Source organism: Hypomesus nipponensis, chromosome 21, assembly GCF_054491055.1.
Source record: "Hypomesus nipponensis isolate SF chromosome 21, ASM5449105v1, whole genome shotgun sequence".
Classification (NCBI taxonomy): Eukaryota; Metazoa; Chordata; class Actinopteri; order Osmeriformes; family Osmeridae; genus Hypomesus; species Hypomesus nipponensis.
The window spans coordinates 10,581,390-10,598,194 of NC_140381.1; the positions used below are offsets into that span (position 1 = coordinate 10,581,390).

General features: G+C 40.8%; 1 protein-coding gene across 1 annotated transcript; it reads right to left on the reverse strand.

Annotated features, from left to right (window-relative positions):
• Positions 1 to 3,670: 3,670 nt before the first annotated feature.
• ppp3r1b (protein phosphatase 3 (formerly 2B), regulatory s1ubunit B, alpha isoform, b) lies at positions 3,671 to 16,503 on the reverse strand. Its single transcript, XM_084685788.1, has 6 exons — positions 16,280 to 16,503; positions 12,916 to 12,955; positions 7,277 to 7,453; positions 6,840 to 6,899; positions 6,126 to 6,310; positions 3,671 to 5,992 (listed from the first exon to the last, which is right to left on the reverse strand). The coding sequence occupies exons 1-6, from the start codon at positions 16,280 to 16,282 to the stop codon at positions 5,945 to 5,947; spliced, it is 513 nt and encodes a 170-aa protein (XP_084541914.1). The 5' UTR covers positions 16,283 to 16,503; the 3' UTR covers positions 3,671 to 5,944.
• Positions 16,504 to 16,805: the final 302 nt, after the last annotated feature.

Sequence of the window (16,805 nt, forward strand, 5' to 3'; positions counted from 1 at the left end):
TATTGGGATGTGTAATTATTGCCTCAACTTTTGTACAGTGGTGACATCTAGTGTGGCCCGCCAAGTCTGTAACTGAGACTGGTTCTGCCCTTTCAATTTAAGTCTCTCTCCTCACTAGAATACAGAAACAAATGACCAGACAACAACTGCCACTTACTATGAACACCTGATTAAAGTCAAACACAACAAGACGAACAGCGCCGGGGTACCGAGTATCGTATAGCTCTTCCTCCTGCAACACATGTGCACCTAGAAGAGCGTGGAAGTAGAGACCTGAACTTTTCTAGGCTCCAGTAACAGGGGACAATATGAATCCTTCAGCTACAGTCCAGTATCAGTTTGCACCATGGGAGTTACAGGATCTGGCCCCTAAGAGGAGAGTCGGACGTTTTTTGGCGCCACTTCAGTTACTTTGACTGGCTTCATTTATCATTTCATTATATAGATAATATACACTCACAGCGGTTAGGCGAGTCATAGTCTACCCTGCAACCTTCCCACAGTGCGGGACAATATCAGGAAAATGCTGTAGTTCAATGTCAGAAGCAACAGTCCCACGCACACTCTACAGACACTATATTACAATGTCACCCGAGGAGTTCTCTGGGGCACCTGGCCCAGAAGCCTGGCCTGTGCAGTCAACCCGTCCGGACGGACTCGTCAGGTCCCTTCATTAGTAGGCTGGCAGCTGTCTGATGAGAGAGATACCCACCCCTGGCTGGGGCAGTGTGTAAGGCGAGTCGCGTTATCACCAGACAGGTGTGTAACTGTAGTCCGGGCACATAGCTGCAAATCAGTGGCACCGAGATGCAATCTCCCTGGCTTAATCACACTGCCATTGTCTTTCGGTTGTTTCATTATTCAGTTTTCTCCATTTGTAAAGATTATTAACAATGCTTTCTTGCCAAGTTTAGGTAACAATGTGTTTTGGCTATGAAAGTGTTGGTTTCAAGGCCCAGCCAGTTCTTATAATGTTGCCGTTATCTGCAGTCATATTGTCTGCTTATATGACACGCCTCAAGGATGAGAATGCTTTTATGGCCCACCTGACACCTAAAACAAGATGGCTGAAAGTGTGGGTTTCAGATACTGTTCCGTAGCCACCAACAACCCCTTAAGATGAGGTGAAGTTATCTGAGAATTGCCTTGAACTCTAAATGAACTGTTCTTTCCTCCGATTCACAGCTTTTCATTAATTATACCCTTTCCAATCAGTGAGGAGACTGATACCTCTACACATGGTACCAATTATCTTGTCAAAGGTCAGACCTCTAATGCAACAGTTGGAAAGTTAAAAAGGGAATATTTGTAAGAATTTTGAAATTCAGTTTTGAATATCTCTGCCCAGTCTCTTCATCCATGATTCCTATTGCTTTGCTTGTGATGATTAATAACTTATTATTTTAAATAAATGTTTTATCCTTGCTATTTCATTGTAAATGTGAACACTTGCAAGTCATTTGGTCCCTGTATGGTATAATTTACATTGCAAAGTACATTGTTATCTTGCAAAATGTACATGACATCAAATGTATGCCCTATATTGGTTTAAACATTTTCCAGTAAAAGACTGAAAAATAAGCATTTGAATAATTCATTCTTAACTAGGCTGTACCTCTTATTGATTTAAATCAAACCATTCTTTATTTACCCTATATGTACTGCAAAGAAACATACTGATAATTTGATAAAACCGGTTCTGGACAGTCATAGGATCTAAGAATTTATGAGGGAACTTTCATTACAGAGCTGAATTTGTTTTAATAAACAATTTTGAAAGCGATTGGGCCGTATGAAGATCTGTGGAACTGGTAATCAAAACCACATAAGGCTCAGCTGGAGTTGAATTCAGAACATGTTCCTAACAGTAAACATGTATTGTTAAGGGAGTGCTCTATATTTACAGTATGGTATAAGGTCTGTTATTTGGTTCCAATAGTTTGCCTATCCTGACTGACATTCAGTAAATGGATGTATTGAAAGACTGCCAATACACAGTTGTTGTCGTTTTTTTCTCAAAATGTTTAGTATTATCTACCACAAATGTTTGCTATGATTCTTATGTGAAAGCATTTTAGAATCCATGACCATTTTAAGTAGACCTTCATCCAAAATATTTTCACCTCAAACTATATTCCAAAAAGTCCCACCAAATAAGATTCTCTAATGCTTGGTTCATTTTAAAATTACATTTTCTAGATTGCCAGTTTTTCTTGGATATATCCTTCAGCACTGAGTCATGCCCTGGTTTACTTGCTCTGGTTTAAGCTGTTCACACCTCAGAGGAATTGATCATGACATCTGTACAAATGAGCCAGATTTTCCCCCATGCTAGTGTTACTGCTGGATGTCTGGAGTTCATTCTTACCCCTGCTGTCCCTTTCCCTGGCTGGCCATATGCAGTAACCTGAGCCAGAAATTCGCTTTGGTTCTTCTACAGTACAAAGGTCTTCAAGATAGACCAGGGGTGTGTATCAAGTTTTGTGTCTTGAGACAAGGGTGCCCCAGTAAGTGTCCTTACCTAGATGGACAGTCCAGGTCTGCATTGCTTCAACTGTACATATATCCCCCCTGCAGTTTAAGTTACCTAATTGCTTTATGGGCCCACATTTACTGGTAACACATTCACATTGGGCCCTTTTACTTGTAACAATGGCATGTTGATGCAAATGACATAAGGTAAAGTGGAAAGAGCTGAATCTACTACACTTAAACAATGCAGACCCTAACTTAAAGGAATCCCCGTAGTTGAACTGAAATGTGTGAGAAAATACATAATTTCAATAATTGTATTTATGTAGTTTCAGCCATGATGGCAGATTATTTGGAGAGCTAAAATTGCATATTTGAAGTTGGTCGGTCAGGCTTTCATGTTGGGCTGTGTGAAAATAAATCTGGAGAGTTGCTGAAGTCCAAATCACAAACAGATGAGCAGGTTCCATGAGAATGGCAGTCTTCGGAGGTCCATGTGTGGCGGGGTGGAATACAAATGGGAGTTTTAAGTGGCAGTGACGGGCACAACTGGCCACATTCTGCATGAGCTTAATTAGGACCATTCAGGAAACAGTGACACGTTATCTATGGAAGGGAATCTAGTTTACTGGTGATGTATGTATGAACACATACATGAGCTAAAATTGGTTTCATGAAGTACAGTAAAATAAGGCTATCTGGTTACAAATGTTAATCGGTCTCCTTGCCCTTGAGTCTGAAATCAAACCCAGAACTTCAGGGGATTTTAAAAAAATCTCCACGCAGCAAGTGTTAAAAGACACACAACTCTAGCTTATGGTCCTATAATTAGTCTAAATAAATCTGTACCATTAGACAAAAAGTTATCTAGATGTGAATTTGCTATTCAGGATTCAAATATTTTATACACTAGGTACACAACTAATTTGACAGAATAAATAACTCATATTAAAGGTATATTGGTGTATTCAAATGTGATTGCCATTGCCAATTTACTTTGGACCACACTCCCAGATAAAACACCTCCCAAACACTGAGGATGAACTAGCGCTTTGGCATTCCTCAAAATATATTGTTATAATGACATCTAGTGGACAATTTGATGCATAACAACAACATGATTATCCATCCATATGCTTATCAGGCGTATACTACACATTTAAATGTACATTGTCATGCCATATATGACATCAGTAACAACTTTCAAATTGTTTATTTCTTATGTTCATGTATGAAGTTTCAATGGTTCCCACAGCATATGATGCAGCATGCAGAGATGGAAAGAGGAAAAGTAAAACCTAAGACTGAAACCGTCATGCCTCCACCCTAATACTCCATAATCAATGTACACCTTTATATCCCTTTCATCCAATAAACTGACATTTTAGCACTGACCTAAAAAAAAATAATAGGGAGGGAGCACTATTACTATGTCTATAACAAATATCTGTACAAAACAATTCAACTCAAAATAATACAAATTAAAGAAAGGAAGAAAAACATGGTTTCCCCTTGAAAAAAAAAAAGCATCTGGCAGTTGACTTGGGGCATAAGTGAAGCTTTGCTGGAATCAAAGTGACACACAGATCCAAAAGATTATAGTTGTTATAACAGTTACATGTAGTGGATTTACTTTTAGTCATTTCCATATTTTTTTCACCAATTCTTTTTGGCAACATCCATGTATATGTCATTTTCATTCATGTTATAATATATTAACATTACTATTCATATGTAAACAAGAGGAGCTTTTCAAAATAAAAACGGAATCTACATGCACAAAGAAACAGGAAAATAAAGAGAAAAACCCTCCATGTCATGCAAGCACATCACAAGACTTTGGGGCCTTTCAGGAACAGATAAGAGCCATCATCGTGCAGCACTCCATTAAAGAAACAGCGGCACGAGCGGTCGTGTGTGTGCGCACGGTATAGGGATTGCGCACTTCAAACACCTCCCCGCGCAGTAGCATTCGAATGATCAAAAGCGGAGCACACATCGAATACATTAACTTCCATAAATGTAAGAGAGAGTCTTGTTCGGTCGTATTCCCCATCTCTGTGTAAAAAAAATGTGGTGGCTTGGTAATAAACGCTCTACTTGGTTGCATCTTTATCAAGAATACTCAACACAAATAGAAAATGGTCGGAGGCGGGGAGGGAGAGGAAGGCCTCTAACAATTTCCACTGACTCAATACAATGTTTTCTAAACCAAATTAAATGTTTTCTTGATACAAAATAAACAATGTTGTAAAGATGACATTTAGAAGTTGAGAGTAACTCCCCTTAATCTCAACCTATGCGGCAGCCCTCAATGTCGGCCTAACAACAAGCCTAGCCTAACCTGTAGCTAAATTACCTGAACAAAACGCTGCCTGCAGTTTAAATAAAACAATTTTCAAGCAAGCTTAAACTTTTTATGCACAACTGAAAACAGCATTATCTCTAATTACATGATAGTCTGTAAGCTATTTGATCTATCTTGTAACATGTTACAACAAGAAAACCGTTTATCTTGGCTGAAAGCAATAAATACAGAATATTAAAACTGCCTGCAATTGTATGCCACTGGCTTGATTGTAATGTGCACATTGTTGGGGATAGGTCATTTTCTATAGTGAAAACTATTCACATAATCAGCCCGTGATTCAAAAAAGACTTGCATTCGCAGTAAACCATAAGCTTGTGTGCAGAAATTAAAATATATTTTACTCTTTCACTACTTTTTGTATCTCATAAAGCAAGACAATAGTAGTCCCTGACAATATAAACATTTATAGAGCACAATCCCCCTCTGTTGTGCTGTTGTTTTTTTTGTGTATTTTTTTTTTACAAAATGTGTCTTACATTATCGGAAACTAAAATGTTTACAATAAACAAGTTAAGTAAAATAGAAGAAAACACGTTACACCTGAAAAATAAATTTAACTAGTTGAATTGTGCAGCTTGCACTAGAAAAAGCAGTACTCCCAAATCTTAACAGTAGATATAGATCATATACTCAACTGTTTTATCATTAACATGTTCTGATTGGCACTTCATGCTTTATGTTTGTGTTGAAATCAAGTACATCAAGTTACATAACAGCTAACTACAAACATCCCCCAAGATATACTTTCTTAAAAAAAAAAAAGACAAGACCAAAATAAATATAAAAAAATCCCAACTGCCTCAAAAACAATTATATTAACCTTCCTCCCTTCCTCCACCAAACTGAAATGCTCGCTCAACGATAAAAAGCTGTCCTTTAGCTTTTAAAGTGCTACACCGGGTTATTGATAGAATTCATGTTCAATAACACTTAAAAAGGTTGGCTTCGGAAGGCTCAGGTTGGAAAAAAGGTGGCTTCACAGAGAAAATACTTCCATTGAAAATACACAGAGAGCGTTGCTGGACGACGCGTTTGCTTGAGCAGATCCTCAGAAATGGAGAAAAAAGCGAAAAAAAGGTTGCAAGGGGCTCGTCGAATCGGTCACACATCCACCACCATCTTTTTGTGTATGTCTAATCCGCCCACCACCTAAGGAAGACAGAACACATTGGTCAAATGTAATTCAAAGCAGTAGAGGTCATTGTCTTTAAATGTGCTACCGATATAGTAATTTTGACTTCATTGAGGTAACTGATTATATATTTCGATTTAATCTACTCACCGCACAAAACTCTTCAAAGGATATTCTCCCGTCACCGTCTTTGTCTGCGTTAATTATGGTTTTGTCGACAATCTGCTGAAGCTGGGTATCCTTGAGGTTGTTCCCCACCATCATCTTCAGGACCTGGAAGAGCTCACCGTTGGATATGTAGCCATCCTTGTCCATGTCGTAGATTCTGAAGGCAACTGTGAACAAGAGGAAATTGGCAAACTGTTTCCGACATCTATCCCTAAAAGGTCTATTCATCAGGTGATTTAGTACACAGTATTTGTGTATTCATATTTTTTTTGTCAAGCCCTGTTAATAAGCTAAACATTTTACGAGCGCTTGTGTAATTAATCCTTATAACAAAGCAATTTATTTTTCAATATTAATTTCTTCACCCTAATGCTTTCTTAGTATTTTTTTCTCAATAGGAAGTTTTAATCGTGCACTGTGTTGGTAGATATGGAAATACATTGAAATTCCACCTGGCAGTGTTGTTTTAGGTGCCAGTGCAGACATTCGAGGTTGGAACGCTAAACTACTTTAGCAAGTGCTAGTGAATTCTAAATGTAACCAAACCACAATTGCAGCAAGTATTGTTAACATTTGACATTTGATACATACATGATAATCCATATGTTCTACTTGCATCTAAAAACCTTGCTGCCTTTCATTGCAATGTCCCCCTAATTGTAAAACATCTGTGGTGATTATTCGCATGATACTTACAGCGCAATTTCTGCTCCTTGTCGCCTTTGACACTGAACTGGGAGACACCCTCGATGAATTCTGCCAAACAATATCCCATCACATAAACTACTAATGCAATGGAAGTGAGAGCATGTAAAACGCTTCGGCTTATTCACTCAGATTAAGACAGAGGGGAAGGAGGGCTCCTTCGAGGAAAATGCCCATGGGCAAAACAAAGTATTTTGCAAGTGTACATCTTCTTTATATATATTATCTGCATACTGTGTGTAAAACATAATATCAATAGACAAATATTGAACAGTATCTAAAACAGACAACTCTTTCAATCGTGAAGTAGACTTATTAAAATAGGCCTCAGTACATGCAACACATTCCATCATCATCAATTGAGGAAAGGATAAACAAAAGCATTAAAACTGTATGAGATACAGCAATTACCACTTCAAAAGACCTACCTTTGAAGTCAACTTCACCATTGCCATCGGTGTCAAATATATCAATAACTCGCTGTACAAGGGGATTCTGTTGGAGTTCCGGTAAGGACATAAACTCTTCAACACTCAAGGAGCCAGAGTTATCTAGGTCGAGTTTCTTAAATCTCTTTCCTAGCCTCTTAATCTCATCAGCATCAACTGAAATAGAAGAGGGAGAGATACAGAGGGAAGGGTAGAGTTCAAATCAGACATATTACTTGACAGTGGAGGAAAAACTCAAGACTCATAGGTAGGTCCGGTAGGTCACTTGCTAAGTTATCAACTACTACCACCACAGTTTTACCACAGAGGGAAGGACACACAGGACACATACGGGTGGGGGGGTAAATCGGCCGGCTGTCCACTTACATCTGGTGTTATGGCCCTTCGCTGCCTTTAGATACGATTTACCCGAGCCGGAAGGAATCTTACCCGATTTCTTGTGCGTGTTGGCCATAGTTGTCCCAAGTTGCAGCTTTCTAGAGTACTTTAGGTTGAACCTTGAGCTAACATACCTCGCAGTTCCCCAACTGTAAGCCCTTGCAGCGTGTCATGTGACACCTCCTTTCCACACTAATCACTCGACTGATATCCATTAATCGTAACGTGCGCACACACCAACTAGATGGGCTTGAGGGAATCCGTAAGAGAGCTAGACAGGATCTTATCTTGGACCACTCCTCTGGCTTTGCCAATGGGTCTGTCCAACGAGGGTGCTTTACATCAATCAGGAGCCCTTTACTTAGCAATCCCGTATCAGATGTGTGTAGTTAAGTATGTTGTTTTGAGTAGGCTAATTATTTGTCTTAAGTATTGGGTGCTGTCTCAAACATATTTCAATATTAGAAACTGGTGCAGAATGGATCGGTCTTTAGGGCATGTTTTAGTAAAGCAACGCAGCATTGAAAGTTTAAATTACTCGTCAAGTACAGTTTTGCAATGAATACTACTAATAACAACTAAGCCACTTATAACAAGGATCCCATTTGGCTGTTAAACTAGTAACATTTAAACAAAATGATAAACAAATATACAGCAGACATGTACATATCACATTGTTAGTGCACACTATGGCCAACAATAAATATGTCAATAAAAATAAAAGCATGAGTACAATTCCTATCAGAGTAAAGGATGTTGTATCTCTTTTTTTGACAGGTGGTAATCCAGGTTGTGTTTTACATGAACCCGATAACCTAGGATAGCTCCCGGTTAACCAAGCTTCTGCCCAAAGTTCTCACCATTGCACTTCTTGTCGACAGTTAGCGGTGCTGCAGCGCAACGACAACCTTGACAAGTAGCGGACCCATCTAAATGTCATAACAGATGCCTGCCACTAGATGTTCCACAACGCAAGCGAGTGGGATGCTCTAAAGAGTCACACAGCCCAACAATCCCTGCGTATTCTGTGCCCCAACAAATAACAATGGCCCGGCCTCTCACTAAGAAAGAAGTATCGCATGTGCAAAGTAAATCAAATGCGCTATTGTGACGTTGCGGTTGAGTGTGGAGCGCTCACTGTAAGTGCGTTTCATTTATCTTGATCTTCCGTTTGGGGCGTGGGTCATAACAACTCAGCGCATCCCTTTATATAGATATGTGAAATTTCACATCTACCATCGCCATGAGAAATTTCAAATGATAAGTGTCTCCAGTCACAAAATATCATGAGCCAACCCTAATTAACAGCAACTTTAAACAACAATGTTTGGGGTAGGATCCTAGAGTTGGGCATATTCCCTATATATTTGACACCATACCTTTCAGCTACTGCAACTAATGAGAATGTACAGTATGTTCTTGTATTTAGTTTGGACAACACTGGAAGGAAATACACAACGGAAATACAATGAGATACAGGTGCTAGGCATTTTTGGGGGTAATGGCCAGTGCATGTTGTTTATTAGTTCCATATGATCCACAGTTTGTGATTTTGTCTGGTTGTGCAATAACCTCTGCAGGCACTTGACTAGAAATGATGAACCTTTGTTTGAATGATGATCCTAAAAACCTCCCTTCCTACATTGCCTGAATGATGTTTCGGATAAAGCTAAATTAGGCTAACATGCTTCTTAGCTTTTAGAGGAAGCAAGACTCTGTAAAAAGGGCAATCGTCCATTAACATATGTTTTGTCATTTGATTGAAAATGTTGCTCGTTATTTAGAGATAGCTTTTAGTTTGACCTTAGCGACGGTAAGAGATGGGACACCAATCTTCATACCAGTGGATAGGAAAACATTACAACAGTGGCGCAGGCCCAAACTGCAGCAAAATAATTCAATTACACTTGCTCAACTAGAACATATGCCGGCGAGGATACAATTTAGTCCAGAAGTACAGTTCAAACAGGAGAGAGAAAATGAGAGTATTTTTAGCAACAAGGCAGAGAACCCCACACCCCAGTCAACCCACACACCCACCCACTCAGAAATCACACAAACATTCACACAGTACACACACTTACTGGCTGGTGCTGCCCTCCCCCTTGGGAAACCCCTAGCAACAAGGAAACCCAGCTAACATACAGAAAGGGAGGGGCTGGTGTGTGTGTGTGTGTTTGGGGGGGTATTTCTGAGGGCTGCTGACAGAAGCCGGAGAAGCTTTTCACAAACTGCTGAGCTACCGACTGAGAAGTGTTACATTCACATAGGATTTCATAACAAGGCACTGTGGCCCTTATCTCCCTCTCAATCAGTAACACGCAAAACAGGCTAATAGCCTGCATGGTGTTAGGCTGTAGAGTATAGAGTTTTGAGTCAGGAGACTGTCGTCAGGTCCTCCCAAATAAAGATACTGAGCCTGTTGCATGGCCATATTGCATGCCAAATCAGCAAAAGAGTGAAGCTACCACATGAACAGATTACCAATCAATTGGACCACTGAAGTCAGCATACATTCAGTGAGGTGTCTAAACTAAGCTCTAGCAAAGGTTGGGACAGCCTTGTTAAACTAACTGGTAGTCTAACTATTCTAGATGTTCACCACTCGAGACCAATAAACCTGACGAAACCACGCTCATCCGGAGACACACGAACCACTCGACGAGTTTGCCAACCGATAAAGTGCGGTCACACGTAAAACCCCCGTTGGTGTCAGACAAGAGGCGGATTATGTGGCGGCGGTGACTGGCCTGCCATTTACGTGAAGGGGGTCTGCTGAGTGCCATCTCGCCGCGCTGCCATCCCTCTTTCATTTACTGCGGCGGAAACACAACACCTACATGTGGCCCCGTCGCGGCACCAATCCCACTGGAAAAAACGCAGCACCCACTGAGGCGCATCAAAGCACTGTTGTCTCCCAAAGCGGCCAGAAATACTCCCAAGCTCAATCGTTCCTAATAAAGAACTCTTATCGGCCATTTCTGGGGGAGACGGTTGGTGTATGCTTTCGTCAGATCTCGTATCGAGTGACACAAAACTGTATGGTCATCCTTACAGTGATCATGCGGGGCCGTGTCGAACGATTCAAGCTAATGTGTTTGAGGATTCATCATTTTGCTCCGAAATGTGGATCGGTGGCGCAGGAGGAAGGCAACGTTTACATGCAAATGGTGGTCCACTGAAGAACTTGGGAATTTGATTAAGGCTGAGACGGTTTTTGCCTGATTATGCGTGTAATGTAGGCCTGCATGCTGTAATCTGCTGCATTTTTATGCCTGACTGGCACTCCTCAAGACGTACCTGAAGTTCTAAGCAGATGCTGAATATTGTCACTAAGCGACAACAATTGTACACGGGTAGAAAGAGCCCACGCTTTGCAAAATGTACATCTCAAAATGTACAAGTGAACAGGCTGTGGGAGTTGCATGAGCCCCTAAAGAGTTTGGGAAAGAATATATGGAATCGTCAAAAAGGAAAGACTGTTTGACTTGCACGCCTTGAACACTGATTTCAGCTAAGATGATGTTTTGCGTTTCCAAATACTACATTTGTATTGTTTTAGCAACTCTGGTGAATGAAAACAGAACTGACCAATCGCTAAGTTCTTAGGGGGGTTCCAAAAACTGGACTAGAGAACCAGAGCAGTGCGTTTCAGACCCTGGCAGCACACAGCTGATTTAAGGCTGTGTGTCTTCTTGACACGGTGAACAGCTGCCACACCCCCTACTCCGGGGGGGGGGGGGGGGGGAGAGAGAGACTCCCAAAAATATCCCACGGTGGGGAAATCCACTGACTGACAAGAGAAAGACAGCTCAGGCGAGATTTTAAGCCCCTGTTAAAAGTCTTGCTGTTTTTGAAAGTCCTGCAGGTGCATGGCCCAGACGTGACACTATAAACACAGGTTTGTTTTAATGGCAAAGTTACTGCCTGCTGGTTCAGACGTCCACATGCCCAAGGAGACTTCAGCACCAAGAGGCCGACATCAAGTCCTTTATGAAGTAGGACTGTTTGGGAACTTGCCAAATTGTCCGTTATGGCTTGGTCTTTCTCAGAGCGATTGGACAAACCAAACATGTTAACATTTGCTTTCCAGCTAAACAAATACCTTGAGATTCTTAAAGAGCCCTTTTTCCTCGGACGAGCCTGAGACAGACAGAGATTGTTCAGCGTTTTCACGGTGAGAAGACTGAAAGTGTTGTCATAAATTCGGACCGAGGGCCTCCCCCGAGGTGCCCCAGTCTGTGACACCTAGCCTAACAGCTCGTTAGGAGGTGGCCCCCCCAGCCATCCATCCACCCACCCAGCACATGCACACCCGACACCGGCGAGGCTGACGTGACTCCAAAACCAAACTCAGCTCGCTGCAATTCATCCCCAAGGGGGACTTGCCAAAAAGAAGTATGTCCTGAAAGTTCAGTACTGAAATTCTAATTAAGTAGCCCCCTGTTCTTTTTGAGATGGAATTGCACGGGGGGGGGGGGGGGGGGGGGAATAGATGGGCGAGAAACCAATTAAAAAAGGAATATTGCTTGGACTAAAAATAAATACGGCTCTCCCACCAGCCCTGAAACTGACCTTTATGTGCAGCTCGTGGAGACTGGGTCACACTGCTGCTGGGAGGGTTGAGTCCTAAAGAATTCAGTGTAGCGTGTGACGATGTATATATCCGTCTACTCCGTGATCACCTTCCAATCCATTCCCTCTCACCAGTTGTCTACTGCTTAAGTGTCCCAGACACGAGGCCAGCGCCTATGGTACATGCTGGACTTTGAGTTGACCCACCTTCAACCAGAAACAATGCTAGCCATTGGGTCAGTCCCATGTATTCGTAGTTAATCAAGGTTTGAATATGACTTGAATATCCGGATTTCCCCTTATTAATCATGAATAATGTAATCAATCTTTCTCTGTCTTTTTTTCCTTTATGCACATTGTTTCGGCAGCTTGTTCTGTGCTTGCGTGAGAGTGGAACTAACTGGTCATGCTTGGAAACATGACTTTGGTCATACGGCTTGCAACGCAAATTGAAATATACTATAAAAAGGTTTGACAGTAGCCAATGTAGTCTGCATGTTCATTGGCCGAAAAAGTCCCACAGCTTTCACTGACCACAGCTGCAACTGATGAGGTATTTGCGCAAAATGGACAAGCAGATTATGTCAGGTTGATGTGTTTTCAGGCTTTAGGCCTTTCAGCAAAGCTAATGTTTTACGTCTACAATCCACATGTCAAATACTTACAATGTGTGCACATCTCCAAGGGATAACTTGCTTCATTTCCCTGTAAAAGAAGACAGAAAGATGGGTGAGAATGACTGCCTTTTCAACAATACTATTGTTTGCTGTGAAAATCAGTAAACCGTCAAATGTAAGGTTTAAGTCCTAGGCCTACTCATTCACAAATATGGATTTGGACAGTTCGAGGAACCGAGAGAACCTCATGGGAAGACATGATCACAAGAAACGGTACACCACACGTCCCTCCACTCAAGCAACGGTGCATCCTATTGACAAATATGTGAAATTGTGGCAAAAACTTGATGCAGAAGATACATTGACACATCGTGCTGTATTCTGTAGTCTGTGAATGTTGCGTAAATATAGTAGTATATAAACGTGTAGACGGCTATATGTCCTGCCCTTTAAACGTCAGGAAGGACTTGAAACCTCACTGCCCTACTGCTTCTGTTTATCCCTAAGAAGTGGCGTTCTCCATTATGCATGAGAACAACAGAATGAACTGGATTCTGCCAGCCTTGGAAATTAGGGCAATCCACTGCCTTTGCATTGCCGCATCTCTGTGGGACATGCAGAAATTGAAAAAGGCTGAGGGAGGGAGGCTGTAGCTCTACTCATTAGACAAAGTCTGAGACCTTAACCAGCCATTAACTCAAAAACGCCATTAACTCAATTTCAAATAGGTTTGACCGTGGTTCTCTAAATAACTCATCAATAAATTGATGTAAATCTATCTCTCTACAGACGGCTTGAGGGGGTTCTCTCTGGGACGCCATTAAAGAATTCTGTTGATTGCTTTAGGTTATATTATTTCTTTAGGCCTGATTTGTACTTCTGTGGTAGAGTGGGGTGAATATGTCTACTTTTGAAGATCCGGTGATGTCATTGTACTGGTGCTTTGAAAGAGACCTCAAGTTTGAAATCCTTTTTAAACACAGCAAGTATTTGAGTGAGCATATGGTTAACCATTATGTCATCTGCAATTCAATATTTTTAAGCTTTCAAATCAAACTGCACCATTCAGTGTGTGTAAGCAACGTCAGCAATAATCAAGACAAACCCATACAGACAGGACATTCCTTTCTAACATAATAAATGGAGAACAGCTTAAGTAAGGGGACCTGTTCATACTTGCTGCCAACCCCACAGCCTGTCACATCCCCAGTAATCATTCACAGACAAATGCATGGCCACCAATCCAGTCTCAAAGCATGTCTGTCTTCCTTTTGAAAACAATAACAGTAAGCGGAAGGAAAAGATACTTATTCAACAATTGAGGCAATGCAAATAGTAAAATTAAATTAAATATTTAAAACCACAACTGTGAAAGACCTTATCGCAGTGAGTTTCTTTTAAGAGCAGGGATGACCATAGGATTTCAAGGGATTAGGCCTCAATATCCTTGCAGCACATGTGACTTTTGCCATTCCCAATGACCAATGTGTTGTGTTTGGTGAGTATACTGTGGTTTACATCATCAGTGGATAGAAGAAAAAATGGCATTGCAACAAAAATACAAGTGTCCATATGCCTTAGTGTTTTCAAATTTGCAATCCTGTAGCGTTGAAGCTACAAGAGAGCTGTTTGCCTCTTTGACTTCAAGCCACACAAGATAGAGCATTAAGTTAAAGTGGATTGAGGGTTTAGGATTACAGCATCTACTTGGTGTAAGGTCACATCTTTGTAGTAACCAAACAACAGGAGTGCAGGTAAGGCTAGTTTTGAAAGAGTCAAACCATTAAAATTGCTTGAGTACAAGGCTAGGTTTTTCTCTTAACCGTGCACAGGTGTACTGCATCTCACCTTAAACAACAATGCAACTTCACATGCATTTTTCCTCGACAAAGACTTCAAATACTTGTTTTTCGTTTTATGATTTTACTCTACTGATCATGCTACTCTTCTGGTCCTACAAATACAACTGTGTTTTGTAGTAGGGGGTGACAGTAGGGTGACAGTGGGGTGAGTTTCTTTCTGAAATCATTTTCCCATTGTTTTATCTGAAACATCTGCATTAGAGGACAACAAGTCATCTGACTCATGCTGTGAGCCCTAATAGTCAAATGTCATGCCAAAACATTTTCTTTGCCGAACAGAATATTTACTGGTGAGCAATATGACAGCATGACCTGTCATATGTTGTTAAATGGTTTCCCGGGGGGTGGGGTGGGGGGAGTTATTAATGAAAGAAAAGTACCTTAAAAATTCATTACTTATCATATTTTCATTGTCATTTCAAAGTTATCTACCTCAATATTGGTGACCAGCCAAATACATCATTGATATCTGGCACTTCAGAAAACGCACATTAAATACTTGCTAGCTTTGACAGACAGATACGTGATATCGCAGCAATACTTGATGCAATGAGCTAAATGCAGCATTTCAATATTATGAGGCATTCAAATGCATTCACATAATGTGGCCGACAAACCTCCATCCATAATTTTATAGTATTTCCAAAATGGCCACTAGCTGTAATGATGCCATAAACTTGTGACAAATTACAACACCTAAGAGATGAAGGTATCTCAATGTGCATTCTATTTACCATGCATACATACTGAAGCTGAAACTATAGAGCATTCTGAATCAATCTTAAATCGGATTTTTTTCAATGTACAGTAACATAACAGAAACCGTATGTTCAGTACAGCTTTAAATCAATGCAGTCAAAGTTAACATACACACACATCAAAATGTAGGTATTGTTTAATGAATACATGGAATCTAGACCCATAATATATACAATATGTTGGATAGATAACAATGATCACAGTGTTACACGGTAACACTTGTTATCTTCACGCACTCATTTCAGATCTCTCGTTCAGAGGAACAACCAGGAAAATGTGTCCATACTGTATTTTGTAACCAGCATTAGCTTAGCCGTGTTGGACCTGCGTTTCAAAAGCCAAATTTTGGTCTAAATTGACAAATGGTGTAATTTGTGATTACACAAAGAAGTGACAATATATCAATATTGCTATATTGTAGCTAGCGGCTTGGGAAACGATACAATGTTTCACTTTTCCCCCACAAGCTCGCGCCATTACCACTGTGCTTAGCTGGCTAGCTAGTTGGTTGGTTTCTACCATGTAAATGAGATAACATAATTCTGAACAGTATTAGTGTTTCAAAATGAGAAGAATTGACTAAAGCAGAACAATGACACTGTTTGAACAATGACACAACATTTGCATACTGACCACAAAAATATAACAAGTCATAACTCATTTGGTCTAAACGGTGGAACGTAAGAGCAAGCGAGCTGTCTGGTCGCCTTGGGTGCTATGCATGCGTACGGTACGAGATTGTGTACACATTTGGTTAGCGCTAGTATACTATTATGAACAGGTTTTCTTACCATTCTGACGATCTGAGTCTTTGTTCAAAGCGTAAAGACAGTAAAATGCAGGGCAATGTTGCACAATCAATTAAGGCTATGATTTTCTGATTGTAGAACAGACCCGGTTTACTCTCTTTCGCGGTTTCTCTCCAGTCGACGGATGACGGATTCACTGCAGTAGCTACTGTGGATCCGCAGAGAGGGGGAAGAGGCAGAGGAGGTTGTGTTGGTGTGGAGAGCGAGAGAGGTTGAAAGGGGAGTAGGGGGAGGTGCAAACTGTACAGTACATCCGGGTACCCTTCCTCTCTCTTCCCTCTCGCTCTCTCTCTCTCGTAAAAACAATGCAAACTGCAATAAATAGATGTAATCATCTACTTTGTATCAAGCGATGCATAAGAATGCACTACGACATCCTCTTTAGTTGCGAATTGTTTTTGGCGATGTGAGTAACAATGGCGAGAAAACACAACGCACGCCACACCTTTATGGTCTGTTCTCTATGTCTGCTGACTATAATATTTTTTCTGACAAACATTTAAAAACA

Bases quoted from the DNA above. Each gene is read 5' to 3' on its own strand.
- ppp3r1b (XM_084685788.1), bottom strand. The intron at 6,900-7,276 runs GTAGGTCTTTTG...ATTGTTTGGCAG, and splicing joins TGGTGAAGTTGACTTCAAAG to AATTCATCGAGGGTGTCTCC. The intron at 6,311-6,839 runs GTAAGTATCATG...TCTTGTTCACAG, and splicing joins CAAGGAGCAGAAATTGCGCT to TTGCCTTCAGAATCTACGAC.